This window comes from Mauremys reevesii, linkage group 3 (assembly GCF_016161935.1).
Source record: "Mauremys reevesii isolate NIE-2019 linkage group 3, ASM1616193v1, whole genome shotgun sequence".
NCBI lineage: Eukaryota > Metazoa > Chordata > Testudines > Geoemydidae > Mauremys > Mauremys reevesii.
This window is the reverse complement of record NC_052625.1, coordinates 104,182,698-104,206,079: the sequence shown is the minus strand read 5'-3', so window position 1 is coordinate 104,206,079 and position 23,382 is coordinate 104,182,698. Positions and strand designations below refer to the sequence as shown.

Here is a 23,382-nt window from a genome sequence, read left to right as displayed (position 1 = left end):
GGACCTCAGGAGGTCATCTAGTCCAACCCCCTGCTCAAAGCAGGACCAATCCCCAACTAAATCATCTCAGCCAGGGCTTTGTCAAGCCTGACCGTAAAAACCTCTAAGGAAGGAGATTCCATCACCTCCCTAGGTAACCCATTCCAGTGCTTCACCACCCGCCTAGTGAAAAAGTTTTACCTAATATCCAACCTAAACCTCCTACACTGCAACTTGAGACCATTACTTCTTGTTCTGTTATCTGCTACCACTGAGAACAGTCTAGCTCCATCCATCTCTTTGGAACCCCTTTCAGGAGGTTGGAAGCAACTATCAAATCCTCCATCATTCTTCTCTTCTGCAGACTGAAATCTGGTATCTTCTAATTCAGATAAAAAGTATGACCAGACAAATAGGGCCATCAATGGACTCTCAGCAACTGGTCTGTGGGCTTCAAATTGCCATTCTGATATCCAAGTTCTCGGCTGCTAACTCAGCATAGCTCTTTAGGCTTCAGCGGAGTTATGCCAATTTACAGCAGCTGATGATCTGGCCTGGTAGGTCCGGGACAAAGGTGTACGATGTACAGCACCCAACCATTACAAACATGTTGCAGGCACCCACTGGAGAAAAGATCTTTAACAGAATGGTTAAAAAAATGTGATGCAAGAGAGACTGATAAATTAAGCTATAATTTACTTGATAAAAGTTAAGATCTGTTCTCATTTATGCACATTGTTGTTCTGTAGAAAAATGTACAGCTGAAGAAAACCCTCTGAACTATTTCTGGCCAGATACCAGGCCCACTGGAACCAACTTTACATTGTGCCATGGGAGCTCAGTCCAGATTGCATCAAGAACATGGTAAGTCATCATGGAGACCTGTCTAGAAGCTGTGAGCTGTCTAATGGCAAAACCAATATTCAGTATTCACATTTTAGTGTGTATGCCATTTAAATTGTGTCCGATTTAGCCCATGAATGGATCCGTGTTATTTTAAAGTGAGGTTACTTTCATATTGTGACACATGCAGGCCCAAATAGCACAGAGAGGCACAGAGAGGCACATGGAGTAGAGATATCTCCTTGATTAGTAATAACCAGGAAAAGATACAAATAGACATCACTTCTTCAGGGTGTAATGAGACCTGCAAATACTATCTGGTCAAAAAATAACTATAATTGTATCTTCTTACCTAACAGATCTGCTCCCTGTTTATCTTCAAATCATTCTTTTATTTAACTGTCAAAATAATGTTTTACTACAGCTAGTACTTCAAAACCAATAGTAAAGTGGATTCTAAACTGATTTGTCCATCACAGACAGTGTTCTCAGCTGAATTCTGGTTGAAGAGGTTTATTTGGTAGGTTCTGAGACCTCTCATCTAGTTATAGCAAAGTCGGACTCACATTAAATACTTTGAAAAGTGCACTAAAATCCGTAGATTTACCAGAGACACTGGTTTTATGGCTCATTACAACAATTCGTAACACACCCGACTGCCTGCAAACCCTCCATTGTCCTACAGTATAGATATTAATCGCCTGTTTCATTTTAAGTGTGTGTGAACCACTTAGCAATCTGTTCCACCTTGTATTTCATTTGGACATTCTGGTTATCTTCCCCAGGCTTGAGGAAGAACTCTGTGAATCTCAAAAGCTAGTCCTTTCCACCAGCAGAAGTTGGTCCAATAAAAGATATTACCTCACCTACCTTGTCTTTCTCATTTCCTGGGACCAGCACAGCTACAGCACCAAAATGGGCAGTTTGGCAGTAGTTAGTAGTAACAGGGAGTAAAGATGTGGCTAAGGCTTTAGGCTGGAGGTTTTACGGTTTAGACTGGGGACTCAGGAGACTTAGTTTCAGTATTTGGCCCTGCCATAGACCTGCTGTGTGAGCTTCAGCAAGGCACTTAATCTCTCCATACCTCAATTCCCCACCTGTAAAATGGGGGTAATAATCCTGCCTTTCCTCCACGCATTGATCTGTCTTCTCTATTCAGACTATAAATTTTTCAGAGCACAGACTGTCCTTTCCTGCATGTTTGTACAGTACCTATCACAATGAGGCTTTCATCTAGGCATGATGGTGATACCAATGATGGTAATAACTATAGTTAATATGATAGCCATAAGCAATAATACAGGCTAATAATGAATACTTTTAACGCCGTAAAAAGACTTATCTGCCTACATTGTATCTGGGACATGGTCTGAGAAGGCTGATCCAGCTCTTTTACTTTCTGGAAACATGGCAACATGAACATCAGCCTCAAGGTTTTGTGCCAGACAGGAAAACAACCAGAGTTTGTGTTTAACTAACCTACTTCCTCAGCCTGTTAATCTTGTACAAATACCATTAGGTTCTGATTGAACAACATTTGTTGCAAAATAGTTGTGGCAGGGGTCAAACTGTTTTGATGTGTGTGCCACTGAGTGACTACACATTGAAGCTCCTGGCCTTTACTGCCCCAGGACTGCTTATCTCTATTGCACACTCATTGGGGCCTACACAATAACTTTGATTGTCAGCATAAAATATTTCTAATCCAAAATTTTTATTCTGCTTTGTAGCAGGCTTTTCTTGCCTAGCAGTCTCCAGTAACTCTTGCCAATACTGGGAACAAAAAGAAGCAGGCAACTACATGCTCAGCTGCTACACTGTAGAAACAAAAAGATACCAAAGATTTGTGTGTGTGTGGCTTACAAAGGATGAAATGCATAGCCAAGACGTGTAAGCATTCTGCCATCTGTTATGAAAATGGTGGGCGTGATTAAGTGAAAAATGACAGTCAGGGGCAGCTCCAGGCCCCAGCACGCCAAGCATGTGCTTGGGGCGGCATACCGCGGGGGGTGCTCTGCCGGTCACTGGGAGGGCGGCAGGCAGGGTGCCTTCGGCGGCATGCCTGTGGAGGGTCCGCTGGTCCCACGGCTCCAGTGGACCCTCCGCAGGCATGCCTGCGGGAGGTCGACTGGAGCCGCGGGACCGGCAACCAGCAGAGCGCCCCCCGCGGCATGCCGCCGTGCTTGGGGCAGCGAAATGTCTGCTCCACCCTGATGACGGTGGAGCAGAAATTCAGTGATGTTTTGATCCCACCCCTCAAAAAAGGCTCAAATAGACAGCCTATGTAGTTTAACCTGTCCCAGGCATGGAGGAAAATGTTAAATATAGTAATGTCTCTGTGACACTGGGTCCTAAGCAAACCCCACAGCAACAGAAGACTGATGTGGCCTGCAAACATTGTACATTATGAATCACAGATTTGGCAGTGCAGAGGTAACCAGGTGTTGGTTAGCACATCGGGAAACCTACTGCCGTGCTCTTGATGATGCGTGGAACTCACATACTCAGTCATAGAAAAAATGTTAGAGGGACAATGTCAGGTTACAATTTATATTTCCCAAAGCTACATTAAAAAAGCATTAAATATGCTATGTCAAGCACTCAGTAGTTAGGATATGCCAGAATTAAGGTTGCCTTAATTTGTCCCACTTGTGCGTATGAGTTATGATACCGTCTTTTATTACAGGGCCATAGAGTGTTTTTTCCATAGTTTGGAAATATAATCCATGGAAATAATCTATTGCAGTGAGGTTTTAATAACAGAATTTTTAAATGATTACTTATCAGTGATACTTTAACCTGGAGATACTTCTCAGATTTGTCACATACCCTTTATCACATCTTAGACACCTGCCTGCCTGCCTATCTTTGCACAGGATCAAGGATGGCAGAATGTTTATGTCCAGCTTTCTTGCAACTGTTCACACTCTTCTTACAGCCACTGCTTTTTTCACATAGGGCTGATTCAAAGCCTAAGTAAGTTAAAGTTAAAATATAATGGCAGGATTTGGCACTTTATGTGAAAATGTCAACTACTCTTCAAAACATTTGGTCAGGACATATTAGGAATGCTATAGACCAAATAGGTGCTTTGGTCACTCCTGAAATATAACTCTAGATCCTCAACTAGTGTAAATCCTCACCACTTCATTGGAGACAATGTAACTATGGCAATTCACACCAACAGGGGATCTGGCCCATGAAGCACACATTTTTGCACTATTGTTGATGTCACTGGTTTTATACAACAATCAACCACAAATTTCCAATATCAGTCATATCTTTTGTGACAAAGTTCCTCCTCTACCTTGGGGTCCTGCGCTTATTGGCAGATTTGCTCGCCTCAGAGATCTTCCCCTCTGGTGGAACCCACAGTCCGGGTCAACTCCTCCTGTATCTGATCAGGAATTGGGAGGTTGGGGGGGGAACCCAGGCCCGCCCTCTACTCCGAGTTCCAGCCCAGGACCCTGTGGACTGCAGCTGTCTGTAGTGCCTCCTGTAACAGCTGCATGATAGCTACAACTCCCTGGGCTACTTCCCCATGGCTTCCTCCAAATACCTTCTTTATCCTCACCACAGGACCTTCCTCCTGGTGTCTGATAACACTTGTACTCCTCAGTCCTCCAGCAGCACACCCTCGCCCTCTCACTCTCAGCTCCTTGTGCCTCTTGCTCCCAGCTCCTCACACATGCACTACAAACTGAAGTGAGCTCCTTTTAAAACCCAGGTGCCCTGATTAGCCTGCCTTAATTGATTCTAGCATCTTCTTGATTGGCTGCAGGTGTTCTAATCAGCCTGTCTGCCTTAATTGTTTCCAGAAAGTTCCTGATTGTTCTGGAACCTTCCCTGTTACCTTACCCAGGGAAAGGGGACCTACTTAACCTAGGGCTAATATATCTGCCTTCGATCACTCTCCTGTAGCCATCTGGCCTGACCCTTTCACACTTGTAGTTTTGTTGCTTCCAGGACTGTAATTTTAATATAACATGATGCTGTGAAATTTACAAATGAATTTTGAAACATCCAGCTTTATTATGCTACATTATTCTGAATAATATGACACGCTTTGCATAAATGCATATTCTGTCTTTTTTTTCCTCCACAGTTTTTTAAACCCGCACAACTATACATCATACTGGGGCCAACCTGATCTTAGAAATTGCACAGGTAAGTGTATTGATATTCATCCTTTATCTAGGAGCAATTTCCCTACACCCCCTCTCCCCCCCCCCCAGGGACAATGTACACCTCCCCCCGAACTCTCCCATCACCCTCAACCAAGATGAAGAACATACCAAGAACTAAAGAATATACCAACATGTCATCTGAAGGTTCAAGTGGTGTATCTACAACAGCCCAAAACACTGAAGAAATAGTGTCTCCATAACCCAAAGGCAGTTTCCGATGTTTCTTAGTCAAACTTTTCCCATGTATTGGTGCACCTCTTGCAAAAAAGATTACAAAGAAGGAAAGCTTCCCACTGCTACAATTGATAAAACTGGAGGAGCTTGGTTTGCCAGACCAATCAGCAAAGCAGATGCTGACAAACTACATGAAAAGGCTGCAAAACACCAAGCCTCTGGACTGCATCGACATGCAGAAAGCCTTATAAGCCAATCATTGTAAAAGCCAGTTTTAGAAGTACTGAATGAGGCTGTTAAGAATGCTGCCGACACAACACCGTTTATGTGAATAAACACAGTTGTTGGCATCATACTTTCTATGTAAGCAAGAGATACCACACACTACAAACTGGAGGCCAATGTTAAGTTCATTGTCACTTGTTAACCCTGAAATTGGACACTGTTTCTGAACAAGATTGTCAAATGCTCACTATCTTTCTGCAAGAAACTCAACTGACTAGAAATGTATCTACGGGCCTACCACTGACATCAAGATAATATATGCAATGACTTAATGCTTGATGCCAATTTGCATTGGTGCATTCATCAGTCATGTATGCAAATGTTTTGAATGTGGTGAGACAGTTCTTCACTTTTTCAACTGCTGAGTCTTTCACTGTTTCTGAACAAGATTGTCAAATGCTCACTATCTTTCTGCAAGAAACTCAACTGACTGATTAAAAGCAGAGTTGTGCAAAATTACAAGAAACCAAAAAGGATGTAGATATAATGTTTCACAGAAGGCCTGACTAGCCAACTTTAATATGTGTGATGATTTTAAAACAGGTGTTAAAGTAATAAAAGGGTTGTGAAACATTTTTCAGTTTTTACTATGGTGACATACAGCCCATCTTCGCCCTCATGGTCTCATCCCCCTATAAATTTTAACACACACCCCTAATTTCAATGCCTGGGGAAAATACTGTGGAGCATTCTTGTAGTGTTTGGTGGTTGGTTTCCTCACCCGATGCAGCATGTATCCCTCACTCATACGAAGTTGTTTCAATATTTTTTAAAAAAATCAAAGCAAATATTGAAAATCTATGAAAAAACAACAAATTGAATCCAGCCTATCCATGACAGTCTCTGGATCAAATTCAGTGCCATGAGTTAAATTTTTATGCCAAGACTGGGGGCAGGTGTTAATTTGCATCAAATTGACAGTCTGTTCCAGTCTGGTTTTCCAGTGTTTTGTACCTGGGGCCTGATTCAAAGCCATTGAAGTCAATGGAAAGGATTCCAGTGGGCTTTGGATTGGACTCCTGGAGCCTTATTCTCATTTACACAAAGACAGCTTTATATCACACTGGTTTTAAAGTGGGAATAAATTACATTTATACCCATTTTATGGCCCTTTTACACTGCCAGAGTAATGTAAAGGACCTTAGTGTAAATTGGAGTCATGTTCTTTGTGTACACCAGTGGGTACAGTCATTGGAACATAGGAGTGCAGAATTCTTGTTTGGTAGCATTTTAAACCCAGTTTGAACTTATTTTGCACAGGAGTAAGTGACCATACAAGGGATAAGGCAGTGCAGAATCAGGCTCTCGGGTGTAAAATGAATGTAATGTTAGCTAACAGGGCAATGGTGGTTGTATATCAGGAAAAATAACAAATGTGTGAGTGTAGATAAAGTGATTTGTTTATAGTTTTTTTCTCCTACATTCATCACTCTACCTCCTTAGCCTGTCAAATAACTTTTTCAGCACACTCACAGAATGCCAATTTTTTTCAGATTACATGGCTTGACCTTTTATGCTAGTTTTCTGGCCAACTGATGCCCAAAGTCTAATTTATACCACTATTTGGTATGGGGGCAGGGATAGCTCTGGGGCAAAAATTGGTCCTGCTAGTGAAGGCAGGGGGCTGGACTTGATGACCTTTCAGTTCTAGGAGATTGGTATATCTCCAATTATTACCTATAAACTATTACCTATTTTTTGTGTGTGGCCCACATTGCCACCATATTAAACACCCAATCTTGTCTTACCAAAAAAAGCCCTTGTATGAGATTTACTTGTCATGCCATTCATGCATAGGCTCTGGGTGAAATAAACTCAATAGAAAAATTCCAATTGACTTCAATAGGGTCAGGATTTTACTTTCTGAACCCAAAAAGGAGTTAAATTTCTCCTGGAACTGGGGCATCAGGAGACCCACAGTTTGGTCTCAGGGATGAAGGAGAATGTGGTTTTCCCAAAGAGAAAAAGATAAGGGCAGGAAAGGAGAGAAGGGAAGGAAATACTCTTATCTTCATTCTTTTTCCCCTTTTCTTTCATTCATCCATTCTAATCTTTTCCTACTTTAAATGAGGATAAACCCAGATAAAATTAGTAAAAGAAAGAGGAAACAGAGAAGTACATTATATAAGTTCAGCTCGTCCTATATACTTTATGTTGATTGGTTATTATGTTTGTTCAATTTAACACTGAATACATTGTAAATCAACAAGCAGGAAGTGCTCTTCACATGTATCCCTTTCTCCTTTTGCTCCCTGTTACCAATGTTCTCACAGAAAATGCAGCTGATATAGCCAATCAACTTCTGAATCTCACTGGTGAAGGGCAGCAGCTGACCTCAGACAAAGTCAATGATGTTGTCCAGAAACTTAAAAAAATTGTGAACGATGAAGAAATTGATGCGTCTTTGGGCTCTACTGTGGTGACAATTTTTTCCAATATTTTAACGAGTTCAGACAGTGTATTGGCAGCATCATCTTCTGAGTAAGTGTTTCTGAATTTGAAGGAGGAGGTTGAGAAAGTGTTTTACTACCTGTTGGGGCATGGGATCATAAAAACTTGAAGCTTTCTAAATAGAGATACACAAGCTACAGCCAACCTACCTTAGACTTTTGATTAAGTCCCTTGAAAGACATTTTTCCAAGTGAGATGACTTATGAGACATTTTTCCAAGGGATGTATATCAAGTCTTGAAATTAAGGGGCTTGACAAAAAGTAAATAATTTTGATATAATAAGTGAAACTGTAATATGAATTTCAATATTATTGGAATATTGTTCTGTAGCCAGAAATGTCAGACAGACAGATCCTTCCTTAGTGAAAGTCAGCATAAATACACTGGTTTCAATACCTGTGCTGATTTACATCATTTGAGGCTCTGGCCCAGAGAGATCAATCTATCAAATCTCCTGTTGGGTTTACAAAAATTAGTATCAGAAATGGACTCAAAACTCACAAGAGTAATTTTCTTTCCTGATGCTGTATTACTGGTTTCATCATTATTTTTCTTTCTTCTCATCTCTTCTGTTTTGTTTATATGTATATAGATAGATATAGATATATACAAACAACATTTTTGTTTATCACTTTCTTTGTTTTTAGAGCTTTAAAAACTATTGATACCTTAGCCTTAAAGATTCAGTTCACTGGACCATCCATGAGCATCTCAACTCGGAACCTGGCACTTGGAGTTTCTTCTATTAATTCAACTTCATTTAGTGGATCCTCCTTCAGTGTTGGTCCCCAGAACAATGCTTCAGATTTTCAGGTACAGAACAGACATTTACACTGGAACTCAAAATATTAAGAATTATTACTTATTATTTATTAGGTATGATACAGGAGCACTGAACCCCATTGGGAGTATTGTTTAAATTTTCTCCTGCATTCTTTCAAATAGCTTAATTTAGTACACCTCTACCTTGATATAATGCTGTCCTTGAGAGCCAAAAACTCTTACTGCATTATAGGTGAAACCATGTTATATTGAACTTGCTTTAAATAATAATAGGAGATATACCAATCTCCTAGAACTGGAAGGGACTTTGAAAGGTCATTGAGTCCAGCCCCCTACCTTCACTAGCAGGACCAATTTTTGCCCCAGATCCCTAAGTGGCCCCCTCAAGGATTGACCTCACAACCCTGGGTTTAGCAGGCCAATGCTCAAACCACTGAGTTATGTGCAGCCCCCCCTGTGTGCCTGCTCTGGCAGCACTGTTTTACTGTGTTATATCCAAATTTGTGTTATATCGGGGCATTATATCAAGGTAGTGGTGTACTTCCATGAGTTATAGGAAATCCAGACCAAATTGTGACTGTTACAAATTTAAATGTTTTGCTGACATATTCCAAACTAGCTCCATTTTTTCATCTACTTGGAAAAATGAAGAGGGAAAATATCCTCTATTAATCTTCTGTACAACCCGTCTCCTGAATTAGACTTTGGCAATCTGTTAGCCAACACACATTTAACAGCCCCATATGATTGTCACTTATAACTACATTTTACAAATAGCTGATGATGTTTCTTCAGTAAAGTGTTGCTTTACTGATATAAAAACAGCTGATGATATTGGTATCTCTGCCTATAAAAATGATATTGTTGATTTCATACATCATATTGCTGAGGACCAGAAGTTCCTACGAAATATTTAGCAAGCATTAAACCCAGGGCAATTTAACTATATCAACAAAATGCCCCACCTGCTTTATTACATACTTCCAAGTGAGCAAAAAATGGTGAATTTCAGACTTCCAATAATGTGTCACTATTGTATCTAAAATTCTTCTTAGAGATGACCAAAAGAAGTTGATTGAACTTAGTGTATCTTAGTATCACCCATGAAAAATAATGAAACATGGGTGTTTTCATCTCAGGCATAGAGATGGATTGTATATTTTTACCTCTCAGATCTACATATACTCTGTGATGTAATTTTAAACAGAACTAAGTATTCGAAGTTTCCTAAGCAGGAGTCTGCATTCAGTCCTCCTGCAGAGTAAATCAAAGATGGTATCTACATGAAGAACTTCTTCGGTGTTGTGGTACAAGCTTTCATGGATCAATATGGAAACCTCCAACAGTTTTTTTAATAATTCTGCTTACTCTGAGCCAAACCCTGAGTTCTGCTGTGCACATGCATCTTCCATTAACTCCAGCAGGAGATAAATGTTCACCAACTCTTTGATTTTGGCTTCAAGTTGTTAAATGTCTTTTTCCTCACAACATCCCTGTGAGCTATAAAGTGCTATTCCCATTTTGTTACAGATAAGGAACTGAGACGCAGAGAGACTAGAGGCCAAATGTTTAATGGTATTTAGGTGCCTAAAAATGAAGATAGGCAACTAGTAGGATTTTCAAAAGCCCCTGTGTACCTCATTCCCATTAAATCCCACCAGGCACCTGTCTGCTTCTGTAGGCACATAAATACATGTAAAAATCTCGCCCTAAGTGACTTGACTAAGATCACACAGGAAGTCTGTGGCAGAGCAGGGAATTGATCTTGAGTTCCTTAGTACCCTAACCATGAACTGTCATGGCTCTCCCACTGGACCACATGCCAAACACATAGTCTTGGTGTAAGTCTGCAGTGTAGGTGAAGGTAGGTGAGAGGGGAAAAAAGAACCACAATAAAAATCTTTCTATTATAAACAAATAATCAGACCCGAGGTGCTAATTTCATAATTTAAACATGAAGTTGTGCTAACAGTTAAATGCAAATCATTACAGTCGAGTGTAACAGAATAATATTGCTGTAATATACATGAGAAACTAAATTCTCTGTTGGTGTAAACTTGCTATTCCTAATAAATAACTTGTCATTTCTGTAAGTACCATGCAGATTTATGGCACGATGTACATGAATAACAATATCATAAAATATTATAGTATTTTTAAATATTGTTCATATTATCTTCTGGACCTAAAATTCAAAGGATCAAATTCTCTACAGATCTAAGTAGGCCCCGTGACATTTATTTTAATGGAGTTTCACTAATTTTCACTCTCAGAATTTTGCCCATTTTTCTCCAAATCAAATTTAGTGGAAATGGATGGGGAAGTTCTGTTATTAATAAAGCTTGATTGCTGAGTGTTATAAAAGAAAAGCAACAGTTATCATTCAGTTTTCTCCTTGCATTTATGGAGGTGAAAGGAAAAATTCTACATTTAGATCTGGGATGTCCTGCGTGTATAATAACAAATACCATCTGTGGCATGAGGACATCCAGGAATATTAGAATTTTCTTGCCCTGGAATAATTTATTACAGGACTGTTTAAATAATGATGAAATCCAGATTGTGCCATAAGAAAAGACAAGTTCATTAATAATGTTCCTATTGGAACACTGAGTTGGTTTTCGAGCTTTTACACTTCCAACAGCTTATTGACAATTCTTAGTCCCTTCCCCATCAACAATTTCCTCAACATCTGTGGTCACAGTTTATATTTCCATGCTTATTAGGCAAGAATTTTTCTCTCCTCTCTGGGTGGAGATTCCCTTTCACAAGGTCAAGAACTTCTACCAAATATTGTGATGATCTTTAGGGAATCTTAAAAACCTCAAGCTACGTGTTGTTTTATTTTTTTTTCCCTCTTAAGACGGATATCAAGGAAATCTATCCACAGCAGCTTGAAGAAATTGTACTTCAGTCAAGTATCTTTACAGTTCTTGCCAAATCTTTGACTGGTTAGCATTTGGGAATTCATTTTGTTAAATTGGTCCTGTAATATATCCCTATTTTTAGAGAAACCTCTTCCATTCTCTTCACTGAACCTAATAAGACATCTCTAGTAGATGCAGAGTTTCTACTAGCCTTAGCCAAATTATTCTTTGAGGACAACTTACCAGATAAATTTAGCCCTGCGTTCTGTCTGTCAGGTATTATTCCTAAACAGCTTGTGATTTTTACAAATGCGTGTGTTCTTCACAAATGCTTGATAAACAGTTTGTGAACAGGGCCTGTATGTCTTGTAGTTTTGTAGCCTATGTTTTGGTTGCTATTGCTATTTGCACCCTCTGAGTTATCATACACATGATTGGTCGACGTAAAGTTATAAACATTGGGAGTCCCCTTTAATGATCCTATATTATCTATGAACTACTGATAATTATTCAAATCAGTTGTGGGAATAATAAGTGCTTTCCAAAATGGCTGCAGAAGCTGTAATACATTCACACATTTCTTTGCTCTAGTATTTTTAATGTCCATGAGCGTTGTTGTCAATAAATATTCACTCTTTCAAATGTTTACAGTAAACAGATAATAAGGATTGCAAATACCAGTGTGTCATTCACAAGAGTATTTATGAATACATCTTTTTCTGTTGGCCAGTTCTATTTTCCTGTTTAGAGATGGGTGTCTATAGATAAAGTTACCAGACACAATGAAGTATTGTAGGTTCCAAAATCTCCTGTGCCAAGACAACTCTTGAAAGAACATTCCTGACGAAATAATATAGAGGTTTAATCAATGACAATATAATTTCTTTTGTTTACAAAAGTTCTTTCAACAAGGTCAAGTCTTAAATACCAACCATAGTGCTTTTGACCTTTTCAGTCCCAGCTAATGGCTCTTTTGCATGAATTTGTAAACTAGTGTAATATATGTTTATATTCATAGGCACTCTTACAATATTTCCCATGTCTACTTGTCTGCTAATTTCAGTGTCTTGTTCAGAAAGTTGTAAGTCTCTTGCATCTTCCACTGTAGTTACAAGAAAAGAGGAGGCTCTCAGATATATGACAGTGCTGACTGTCGAAATAAGGACCTGATTGTATGGACTGATGGATTGATTGACAGAGCTAGAGGGCTTCTAGCTGTTTGACACATTCCTGTGTAATCTATCCTTATTCTGACTCCAAGGAGTTTCTCATTTTTGCCATATCTAGTTGGTGACCCTAAATGTAATAAAAAAATCTTAGTTTTTTTCTTCCCCAGATTGTTTCACACGGAAACTGGACATGCTGATAAGCTATTACAGAATTCAAAAGGGAGAGAATTAAATCTTTTCTAAATGACAAACAACGACATTAATCTAGCACCATTGTTACTATGCATTAGTCAGTATAAACAGAATTCCACAAGGAAACATGTCGTTTACTCACCAATTTTGAATGAGAGTTATGTAGAAGCTGCTAAATGGAAACATTTGTTGCTCTCATGGGGAAATGACATATTTAAATATGGTGAACTAAAAATCCACCTTCCAGCAATTTACATGTATATCAAAAAGTCACCACAACACAATCTTAACAAAAAACTGGGGGAAAAAAGTCCATTAATGCTCTTTTATTTCGCAGGCCAGTCCTCCCACAGACAACCTGCCAACCTGAAGCATATTCTCACCAGTAACTGCAACACCAGTAACACCATCACAGGACCTAACCCAGCATCCACTCCAGACTAACACGGCTACCCCTCTGATACTTTTATTTCAATGTTGTTTATTAACGTAAAATGGCTAAAAATGTCTCTTCAGACAAGTTAAATATAGCCAGGGCCCATCTATTCTGTGATTTGGTAGAGTTTGCCACAAAATCAACCCCTTAATACAGAATTGTGCTCCAGGTCAAAGCTTTCATTTTATAAAGAAAAATATTTCTAGCCTGTATGGTTGTGAAGAAAATATTCTAAGGCTTTGCTTACAATAGAAATCCTGTACCCTTTTTCCCAGCAAAGGGGTAGGTGCACTGGTGCTTGTAGCACTGTAAGTGCTAATGTGGATAGCAGCCAGCATTAGTTTTCATGATTCAATAGTAAAAATGCCTGAGCCCTGCCCATACTGGTGTTCACATTGCCTCTAGCACCAGCACAGCCACCCTGCTGCTAGAAAGTGGGACATTTTCTAGTGAAGACACACTCAAAACACGAATTAAGTGTAAACTGAAGCAGTGTTGTGTCCCTGAAACAATGGCCCAGCTCTGCAACAATAGCCAAGGAGTACAAAACATTCCTCATAAAGGCAAAGGCAGAGTTGGTCAGTGTGCTCCCTTACTGCTTGATTGTCTCCTGGGCATAAGTGAGAGCAACATGAAGGGTGCTGTAAATTACCCTCACTGCTCTGGGCCCCAAGGGATCAATACAGCAGCTGGAGATTAGCTTTGTCTACTTCTTGAAGCTATTTGGGCACAGGAACTGTCTTTTTGTTCTCTGTTTGTACAGCACCTCACACATCAGAGCCCTGGTCCATGATTGGGCTCCTAGGTGCTACAGTAATACAAATAATAATATGTCTCAAGCCTGGACTCCCACAAGGAAGATGTAAAAACATACCAGAACATTATTTTGGACTGTATCAATCCTCATCTAGCGCCATGCTATATTTATGCTAATGGTTATTGTAGTCTTATGTTCAAATCACATTTGACAATACTGCAGGGAGTGTGCGCAGATTCAGTGGACCTTGGTTGATTTCATTTTTGTCTGACCTGCTCTTTCCTCTTTTTTATAAAACAGTTAGATTTTGACAAGACTCAGGGAAATGCCCTGGCTTCTGTTGTTCTGCCCTCAAGTTTACTGAAGAATTTAAGTCAAGATGAGTTTGAAGCTGTATCTAGGGCTCAGTTTACATTCTTCAACAAAAATGGACTTTTCCAGGTAAGTACAAATATGCTTGAACCAATTTCACCTGGAGTAAAGCAACTGAGCCTGCCACAGTTTAATCACTTTTCAATATCTCATGAGTTATAGAAATGATATGGTAGTAGTAGAGGTAGGCATTGGGAATAAATATTGCATATTAATAATTACTAGACTACCACAGTATTTAGGTTATACATTACATCAGAGATCTTACTGCAATTCTAAGGAAAGTTTCCTTCTGTAGCACACAAGCTTCTGCTCATAATAGTCTAGAAGGAATTGATATCCAAGTGGTCATAGGCATAGATTGGCATAGCTCCACTGTGTTCAGTTGAGCCACACTGTTTTACATCAGCTTGGCATCGAGCCTAAAATTATTTCTCTTCCTTTTTTTTTTTAAGTGATCACCCAGGGTGAAATTTACCCCTGTGCAGAAGATCAGCACAAGGCCAATGTACCAGTTAAATCCCACTGATACCTTTGTGCAAATACTTTGCACAGGGGTTAATTCCACCGATACGAGAGCATGTTAATTTTACTGTTGACCATCACAGATATGCCTTCTTAATCCTGATATAGTGTGTTTACACCTTATATACAGGTTTTCTGAGAGGAAATGGTTACTCAGTAAGGTTAGTGATATTGAGATCGGAGAACTGAGGGGATCTAGTTATTTTGTTCTTCTTTAAGTCTGATCATGTAATAATCACTTTCCAGGTCTTCATGCACCAACGAGGTAGGAAGATCTTCACAATTGAAAAAAATCACTCTACATTCAAAAGATATTGTATTCATTCAGAAGCAAAAATGAACAGTGTTTTTGACTTGAGTTCATTTTCCCATTAGTATTTCAAATGACCTTTGGCTCTTGTGCATCCGCAGGACTCTGTGGTATTGTGTTGTGTATATATTATCATTTTTATTGGCACTGTATTGAGATACTTGAGATAATCTAGGCTAGCAAAATACATGTGACCCATAGTTGCATTCTGAAATACACCCTGCAGTATCTGCAGCTGTGAGTCAAGAAACCAGAAGCATACAACAGTAGGTTTTGTCATAATGACACAAAATCCATACAATGATAAAACATTCTATCTTAATAAATAGCACTAAGCTTGGTCTTCAGAAGTTCCATCATGATTAGTCATGACTAATCATGGTTTCTTCATATTTTATATTAAGGGGCAAAGTTCAACCATAATGATTGTGACTTACAATTAACGATACCCTCTCAAAAGACAAATGACACTCCTGACGCCAGATTAGTATATAATTGATCTGTCTGACTTCCTCTCGTGTATTCCTGAGTGGTACTAGAATGTGTTTGTCAGTAAGAAAGATATATTTGATAGGAAGACAATAAAAACATAGGGCCGCAAGCAATTTTTTCAGGAATATTTTACTTTTTTAAACAATTCGTTTAGGCAGCCTAGGTGAGCTGGGTCAGACATTTGAGAAAGTGAGCATGTGCAAAAACCATATTTTCCATTTGCACATGTGAGCATTTATGCTTTCATCAGACCATGAAACAGAAACAGTAACTTGTGACCAATCACAAGTAGCCAAGGTTTCAATCCTCTAAGGAGCTCTCATCTCTTCACCAATGCAGGAGACTTTGCAGCACAAACAGTGAATATAGATGCTCCCCGACTTATGCAAACATTCCGTTCCGGAACGCCTTGCATAACTCAAATTTTGCGTAAGTCGAAAACATATCTCCGACCATTACACACACACACACACAAAAACCCCTCCTATTTCTAGCTTATGGAACTTTTTCGTAACTTTTTACGTAACTCGGGGAGTGTCTGTACTGAACACTCACTGAGAACTCTTGACAAGCCATCCAGAATTTAAAAAAAAAATGTAAAAAACTTATGTTAAATATTTTTGAGCCATAAAAATGTTTGAGGAAATCATGATGTGCTCACACATGTCCTAAACACAAGAGACTAAATTCCCTAGATAAATCACATGTGGAAAGTTATTTGCCATTCTGTAAGGAGGAGTACTAGAAGAGGAAGAGGAGGGTCTCTTTCTGGAGGTGGCTAGATGGAGGCATGAAGAAGGGAAAATTCTCATTTCAAAATGTCAGCCTAATCCAGACTAACATTCCCATCTTTCCTTGGAGTACTAATATTATACTGCTACTATATTAATAATAAGACCATCTCATTCTTCTCTAGATCGCAAAGCACTTTTAAACAAACAACTTCAGTCCTTGTGCTATCGAAAGATAGTCAAATACCTTTTCATGAAGAGGCTTCCAAAGAGCACTCAATGCTGCTTGATTACTTCAGCTAGTTTATACTGGATACTGATTATGAAGACAATTAAATAATGGTCACTTCCTATTCAAATAAACTACAATATAAAATAATCTGCAGAACATCTCAATCAACAGAAATTTACTGTTTGGTGCATGAAGCACTTTCTTCTGTTAGTGTAAAAATATGTAATAAATGCACAGTTCAAAATTTTAAAAAAATCTCCACAGGCATTGGCTATGCCATTTCTCTATTTGAGAGAATGCTCATATGTATTTGGTGCTATTGCATTACACTCCACTATAATTATCTTGCTTATTAAGGTTTATATGAAAACTTGATTTTAAAAGACTCTATTTTGAGCCTATGAAGATAGTATTTTAAAATGGTACAGTCTATATGAATTGTATTGAATACTATATAAATATTCAACATTTCCTCTCAGACCCCTGTAATAGTTCCAGCCACATAATCCTTTCATTTTTATACCTCTTATATTCTCCTGTCTAAAAGCTTTTCCCCAACCTTAATTCAGTCCAAACTAATATCATAAATAGAAATATTACTTGTATTTTATTTTAATTTACAGATGTCTCTTATCCTCTCTTAACGAAGTGTGAGAAGAAGACATCAAATGGCCTTTTGAAGTCTAGCCTCCAATTTTTTTACTAAGTGGCCGATCCAAAGCCCACTGAAATCAGTGGGAGTCATTCCACAAGCTTCATTAGGCTTTGGATTAGGCACTAAAAGCTAAGAGGTAGACTTGTCACCTTTTGTTGTGTGAACATAAATAGATTTGTAAAACTGTGGCTCATCTCCCTATGCCTTTTCAGAGCAGGTTAGGAATAGCACTGGGTCAGTAATAAAGTCACGTTCCTATTGAAATTACCACCAAATAGGACTGTGTTGGAAATATTGTCTCTTACAATATTGTGTCACTTAGAACTTTTTTTTCACATCTTATGTCACTTCATGACCACTTGCTGTCAGGTAGTGTATAATACTGAAAGTGGTGAATAGATCATGTTAATATTATATGTAATGCCAAACAGCCTCCCAGAGGCTGTTTTGTCAATAATATAAAAAAGCTCCGGTTCATTCTTGGTTAGGGAAATGATCTAATTATATCACAACTTGTTATCAGTCAGCATTGTTTGAGGTATAACGGTGGTTGGCATCAAACAAAGTGATTTAAGAGAGAAATTTTATGGAAATTGCCTTACAATCTGCCCTTAATTATGTGCTTGTGTATGTTTATGATAATAACGGAAATAGCAAAGGAAAAGCTGTAATTTGATCTTACAGACAGGATGTTCTTATAATGGATGGTCTTAAGTATAAAAGTGCTGACAGTTTGTTTATTCTGGCACACTGCAAAAATAAAATCATCTTCTCTGGCTAGTGTATTTGGTGCTCTGATAATATTTATTGCATTTTTTAATCCTTCAAAGGATGCAGAAATGAATGCCAATTTAACCAGTTTTGTAGTGGCATGCAGTATTGGAAATGTTACCATCCGGGACCTTCAGGATGCTGTCAAAATTACAATTAAACATACCCTGTTCCAGGTAAGAAAAAACTGGTGTAACCAGAGGTAAAAAAATTCAAATTGTATCTGGCAGTGGTAGAATCAGTGGTAGAAAGATTATCATTGGTTTTGTTGGGTCTGGGGAAAGATTCCAGTAGAGAGGGAAAAAATCACATTTGTTAACAAATACACAAAAAATCCAGTGTTTAATAATCATCTAAAATGTAGGTAATTCAACCTGTCCCTGCTGCAGTTTCCAGGCTGATAATACTTGATACTTAATCAGATGGACTCATAATTTGTGTCAATATTTATTGTTCAAGGGAACTTCAGGTTGATGTGGATTCTTTGACCAGACATGGAGCATTTTATTAATTGTACCTCAAGGAATTTTGTTATTTCTTTGTTTTGTGCAAAGAAACAAAGGACCGTTATAAAGTGACCAATATTACTGATGGGAAAGGAGAACCCAGAAAAATCAGTCTTTTGTCATGTTTTATTTATTAGTTTTTAAAAAAAATCCCCATGTGGGTCTCATTCGGCTCTCAGTTATGCTGCTGTAAACCAAGAGAAACTCCACTGGAGGCAATGGAGTCACACTGGTGTCAAACTCTTTAGGTGAGGATAATCAGGACCATTGACCTTGGGGAAAGGAAAGAGGAAATAATAGTTCATATTTCAGTTAGCTTAGACTATCTGCTCGTTATGAAATCCACTTCCAGGTCAGACTAGATGGCCTCGAAGTGGATTCAGTAAGTTATTGCCTTCAATTTTTACCCATCATTGGATGCCAGTTACTTGGTGAGTCCCTTGGGAGACCCCAAAGGAAGCGAACAAGCAGAAGAACTTCTACTTAGGCCCTGTCCTTGCAAAGACTTCATACATATGCTTGACTTCAATGAGATTACTTACATTGTGTAAAGTTAAGCATGTGTATAAGTCTTTACAGGATCAGGGCCGGATTTAGGGCAGGACTGTCTTTTTAATATAGTGGGGCGCTGATCCCTGACTGGAATTTGTAGACACTACCACGGTTCAAATAACAATAATATTTCTCTTCAGTTTTTGTGTGAAAACCTAAGTAATGGAACTCCTGATACGTCTGTACATTTTAATCAAATTTATATTTTAATAGATGAAAATGTTCATTTGTATATATGTGTTTAGGAGGATCTTAATCCTACCTGCGTCTTCTGGGATATGAACAAAAACAGTAAGTTTAAAAATATTTCCAATTATTGTATGTGAGGAATAAAGATGTCTTGGTTTTTAAATCAATCACACTTGACACCAGGGTAGACAGTGTTTATGGCATACAGAATCCATTTTAGTTGAATACAAAGATGCAGTTATGTAGGTTTTTTTCCCTTTCTTCCTTATCAGTACAAAATAGTAAATAGAAACTGGTGAAGCCACGGGATGCTATTGCTTTGCTGGCTAACACTTTTTGCTTGTGACAGCCAGTAGTGGAAATCCACAAATAGAATTTTGCACCCAATTTGAATAAGCTTTATGCCTGGACTGTATATCCATGGGCTTCAACATTGGATACCAAGGCTTCCAAAAGTGTTTATATCTAAAGACAATCAGCTTTTGATTTTTTTTCCCACTTGCACAAATCAAATAATAACTAGTAAGGAGCATGGGCAGCCTTTTAATGATCCTTTCTCAAGATTGATCTGGAAAAGATTGTGTATATCTTCATTTTAAAACTACGGGAGCTAGCTATCTGTGAGCTTGTATCGCTAATCATGAGCCACAAGCTCCTCATGGTTACATGGCATGAAAGGGAACAAATTACAATAACAATATGAAGAGAGGCTGAACATCCACTTCACCAGTGACAATGGCCTTTATGTCAGCAGCTCAGGGCATCCACAAAATTGGAGTATGTTCAGAGTTGAGCACACAGGCCATTAGCAGACATGCTAGCTTCCTGAAGAGTGAAAAAAAAATCTGCTAATGCAATGACAAAAATTAATGTTTCCTTTGACTGTTAGGACACTTTAGTAGCTTTTCTACCCTGCTGCTGCATCTTTCTCCAGCTCCTCCTCCTCTAAAGAGCCAGCTTGGATAGGTTCATGGAACAGGAGTCTGTAAGAATACAAATTTTAGAGTGCTCCAAAACATCTTGAGCCTGGATATCATTAACTAAGTATTCCATAGACCAGCTTCAGAAATAGGATATGTCATACTATTGGGTCATTATATTACAAAATTGACCTACCTTATAGGATCTGCTCAGGCTTTTGATATTTGGAAATGTACAGTAAGTAAAATGGTGCTAGAACCATCTCCAGGAAAAATATGTGGAGGACTGAGACCAGATCCTGTGAACGGCTAGCTTCACCACTACCTGCTTTGCTTTTACTATGCTTTTACTCTGACTGCTGGAAGCTCAGCTGATTGCTGCTGGCCAATGAAAATGTGTTATTTAATGCTTTCATGTCCCATCCTCTGGCTTGTTATCCCTTGTAAAAGGTAAGCCCTTTACCTGGAAGGTCCTCCTGCTGCAGCCAGCTTCTTATATCCATTTTCACCTCTCCACTGCTGAGCACAGCTCTCAGCTCTCCCTACCTTGAGACAGAAATAGAATGATAGGAAACCAGGGGTGGGAAACAAGCAAAAAGGTGTGTTAGAGAAAGGTCTTACAAGGGGAAGGTTTCCTGTTTGACCTGGGTGGGGGGTGAGGAGTGAAATGCAGACAGAAGAGCTCAGGAGAATGGGGTAAGTTACAAATAGAGGAGAGAGAAACTGAACAAGGACCTAAGCTGGATATAGAATATGAAGGAACCGGAGGGGGGGAGGAGAAGGAGGAGTCTATCCCAGGTGATTGCTTAGATTCTCTTCTATCCACTGTAATCTATCTACTTAATCTACCCCTCTGTAAGAGTACTTCATTGGCAAAAACTCTAAGAAATCAGATACTTCATTCTGCATTGATAAATATCATATTACTGGATTTGATGTATTCAATGGAGTTTTTCTACTTGAACGTATACTAGATTTCATGTGGGGGCTCTAGATGGCTGCCAAAGAAATTGTGCAGAGGTTTCATTTGCAGTTGTAAGTGTCTGTATTGCTTGATTTCTGTAGATGGTAATGGCGGCTGGAACTCTACAGGCTGCATTGCACAAGCAGAATCAAATGAGAATGAGACAGTTTGCTTATGCAATCACCTCACACACTTTGGGGTGCTGATGGTAAGTGCACCTTCATTGTTTGCTGATTATGTGAAACCACAATGTAATGATTTTGTTGGGGGGCAGGAGAGCTGCAGAGGCAGGGATGCAGAGCTGCAGTGTTACACAGAAACCTTCCCTAAAATAAAAATTCCCCCACAGCTAATCCTGAAAAGAACATAGCACAATGAGTCTTGTTCCTGGCTGAGTCCCTAGGGTGCTATCACAACACAAATAATGAGTAATAATATACTGTGGGCTGCAATATAACTCTGGGCTAGAGTGGTAGTGGTCAGACTTGGGTCCAAAAGAAGGCCATTATCCAGTGGAAGTAAACCAGATTCCCAAAAGAGACGCTGCCAATGCTGAAGCAGAAAAAAAATGATTTTTGAAGCAAATATGTTATTGATAAGATCCTGAAGACCCCAGAGAACCCAGAGACATAATGCATTAAACACTAGGCAAAGGGAAGCCTTGTGGTCATTGCCCCCAACAGCCATCTCATTGCTGCTGAACCTCTAACATCAACAGAGAGGCACTCTACGAAATACTTAAAATGACAAGCATCATTTGACTTTATGTATCAATTTATTCATCTCCAGTAAAAGGTGATCCGAGGGTCGAGTTAGTCAGCTGACGTCCTAAGTAACCGTCGCTTCTGTAATTCTTCTTAAGGGCCCAGGCCAACAAAAATTATTTGTGGTGTTTAGAGTCATGCGAGACCAGAATGCCTTTGATGAGACTCCAGAAGACAGATTTATACAAAGGAAATTGGGTGGGGAAGAAAAGCAATGTGCAACAACCAGCCAGAAAATAGGCCCTACCTCTGTGGCGGGAGGTTTCCAGGATGGCTCAAGGGAAGGAGAACCTGACACTGAGAATTAATGGCTCCGTTTGCAGAGAGGCTGAGAAGACTGCAGAAGAGAGGAGAATTTACAGACTGTGATGGAAGCCACACATTATATAGAGACAGAGAGGGTTAGGGTGGAGAGCTGGAAACTGAAAAAGAGAAAGACATAGGGCTGTGAGGGCAGATAAAGTAGGGGAAAATATTCTAGGATTAGAGAGAGGGTGAGAGAGAGAAATAAAACTCTGAAGTAGAAAGATAGATACAAAGAGAGAGAAAAGAGAGTGGACCCTAGTATTAGGAAGAGAGAAAGAAAGGGGAAAATATATGTCCTGCAATCAGGTAGAAATGCCACTGAAGAGGAAAAGTCAAGGCCAAAGAGCACGACAACAAAATCCCATCCTGCGACTCAACAGGCTGCAGATTTGAAGAGATTTATATTTATATTTTAATGTCAAAAGGTATAAACTAATCTATATATTTAGGAAAAAAATCCTTACTTGCTGTGTTCGGTAAATGGGCTTGATTCATCCCTGTGCTGTACTAATCTCAAATCAGTATATTCCAAGGTGCAACACCTCTACTGGAAGAAAATCCATTCTTAGGGAACTCGTGGTGGTGCAAAGCAATTGCCAGTTCTGCACAGCTGCCCAATTGGATGGCACTGGTGCGAAGAAGATATAGCCAGAATGCCTGGAGGATGCACTGTTTCAGCACTCATGTCTCCCTGGCACCTTGAACAATACCCTCTATTGCAGCCTCTTTTGCAGAATCCTCAGGGAAGGGCTTCATAGCAAACACAGTTTACCTTCCTGTGGGGGTGGTGTTGCCCCCAGAAATGTATATAGCCTTGCACCAGTGGGGTGAATCTAAATGTTTCTTAAAGAAAAAATAGAAAAAGGAGGGAAAGCTATGAAATGTATGCAGCTTTTCAGAAAGTCTGATGGTTTTTCAAAATCCCCCATCTTCTCTGGGTTCCCACATCCTTAGCAACCTTATTCAATA

General features: G+C 39.2%; 1 protein-coding gene across 7 annotated transcripts in view; it reads left to right on the top strand.

Moving 5' to 3' along the window:
* Window positions 1-23,382, top strand: part of ADGRG6 (adhesion G protein-coupled receptor G6) — a 159,549-nt gene that overhangs the window by 106,818 nt on the left and 29,349 nt on the right. For all 7 annotated transcript variants that reach the window (XM_039531359.1, XM_039531353.1, XM_039531358.1 and 4 more), the window contains 8 exons: window positions 729-843; window positions 4,928-4,989; window positions 7,742-7,949; window positions 8,568-8,733; window positions 14,425-14,565; window positions 18,272-18,388; window positions 19,516-19,561; window positions 21,445-21,551. In XM_039531359.1, coding sequence (XP_039387293.1) covers window positions 729-843; window positions 4,928-4,989; window positions 7,742-7,949; window positions 8,568-8,733; window positions 14,425-14,565; window positions 18,272-18,388; window positions 19,516-19,561; window positions 21,445-21,551 — 962 coding nt within the window. The remainder of the gene's footprint in view (window positions 1-728; window positions 844-4,927; window positions 4,990-7,741; window positions 7,950-8,567; window positions 8,734-14,424; window positions 14,566-18,271; window positions 18,389-19,515; window positions 19,562-21,444; window positions 21,552-23,382) is intronic.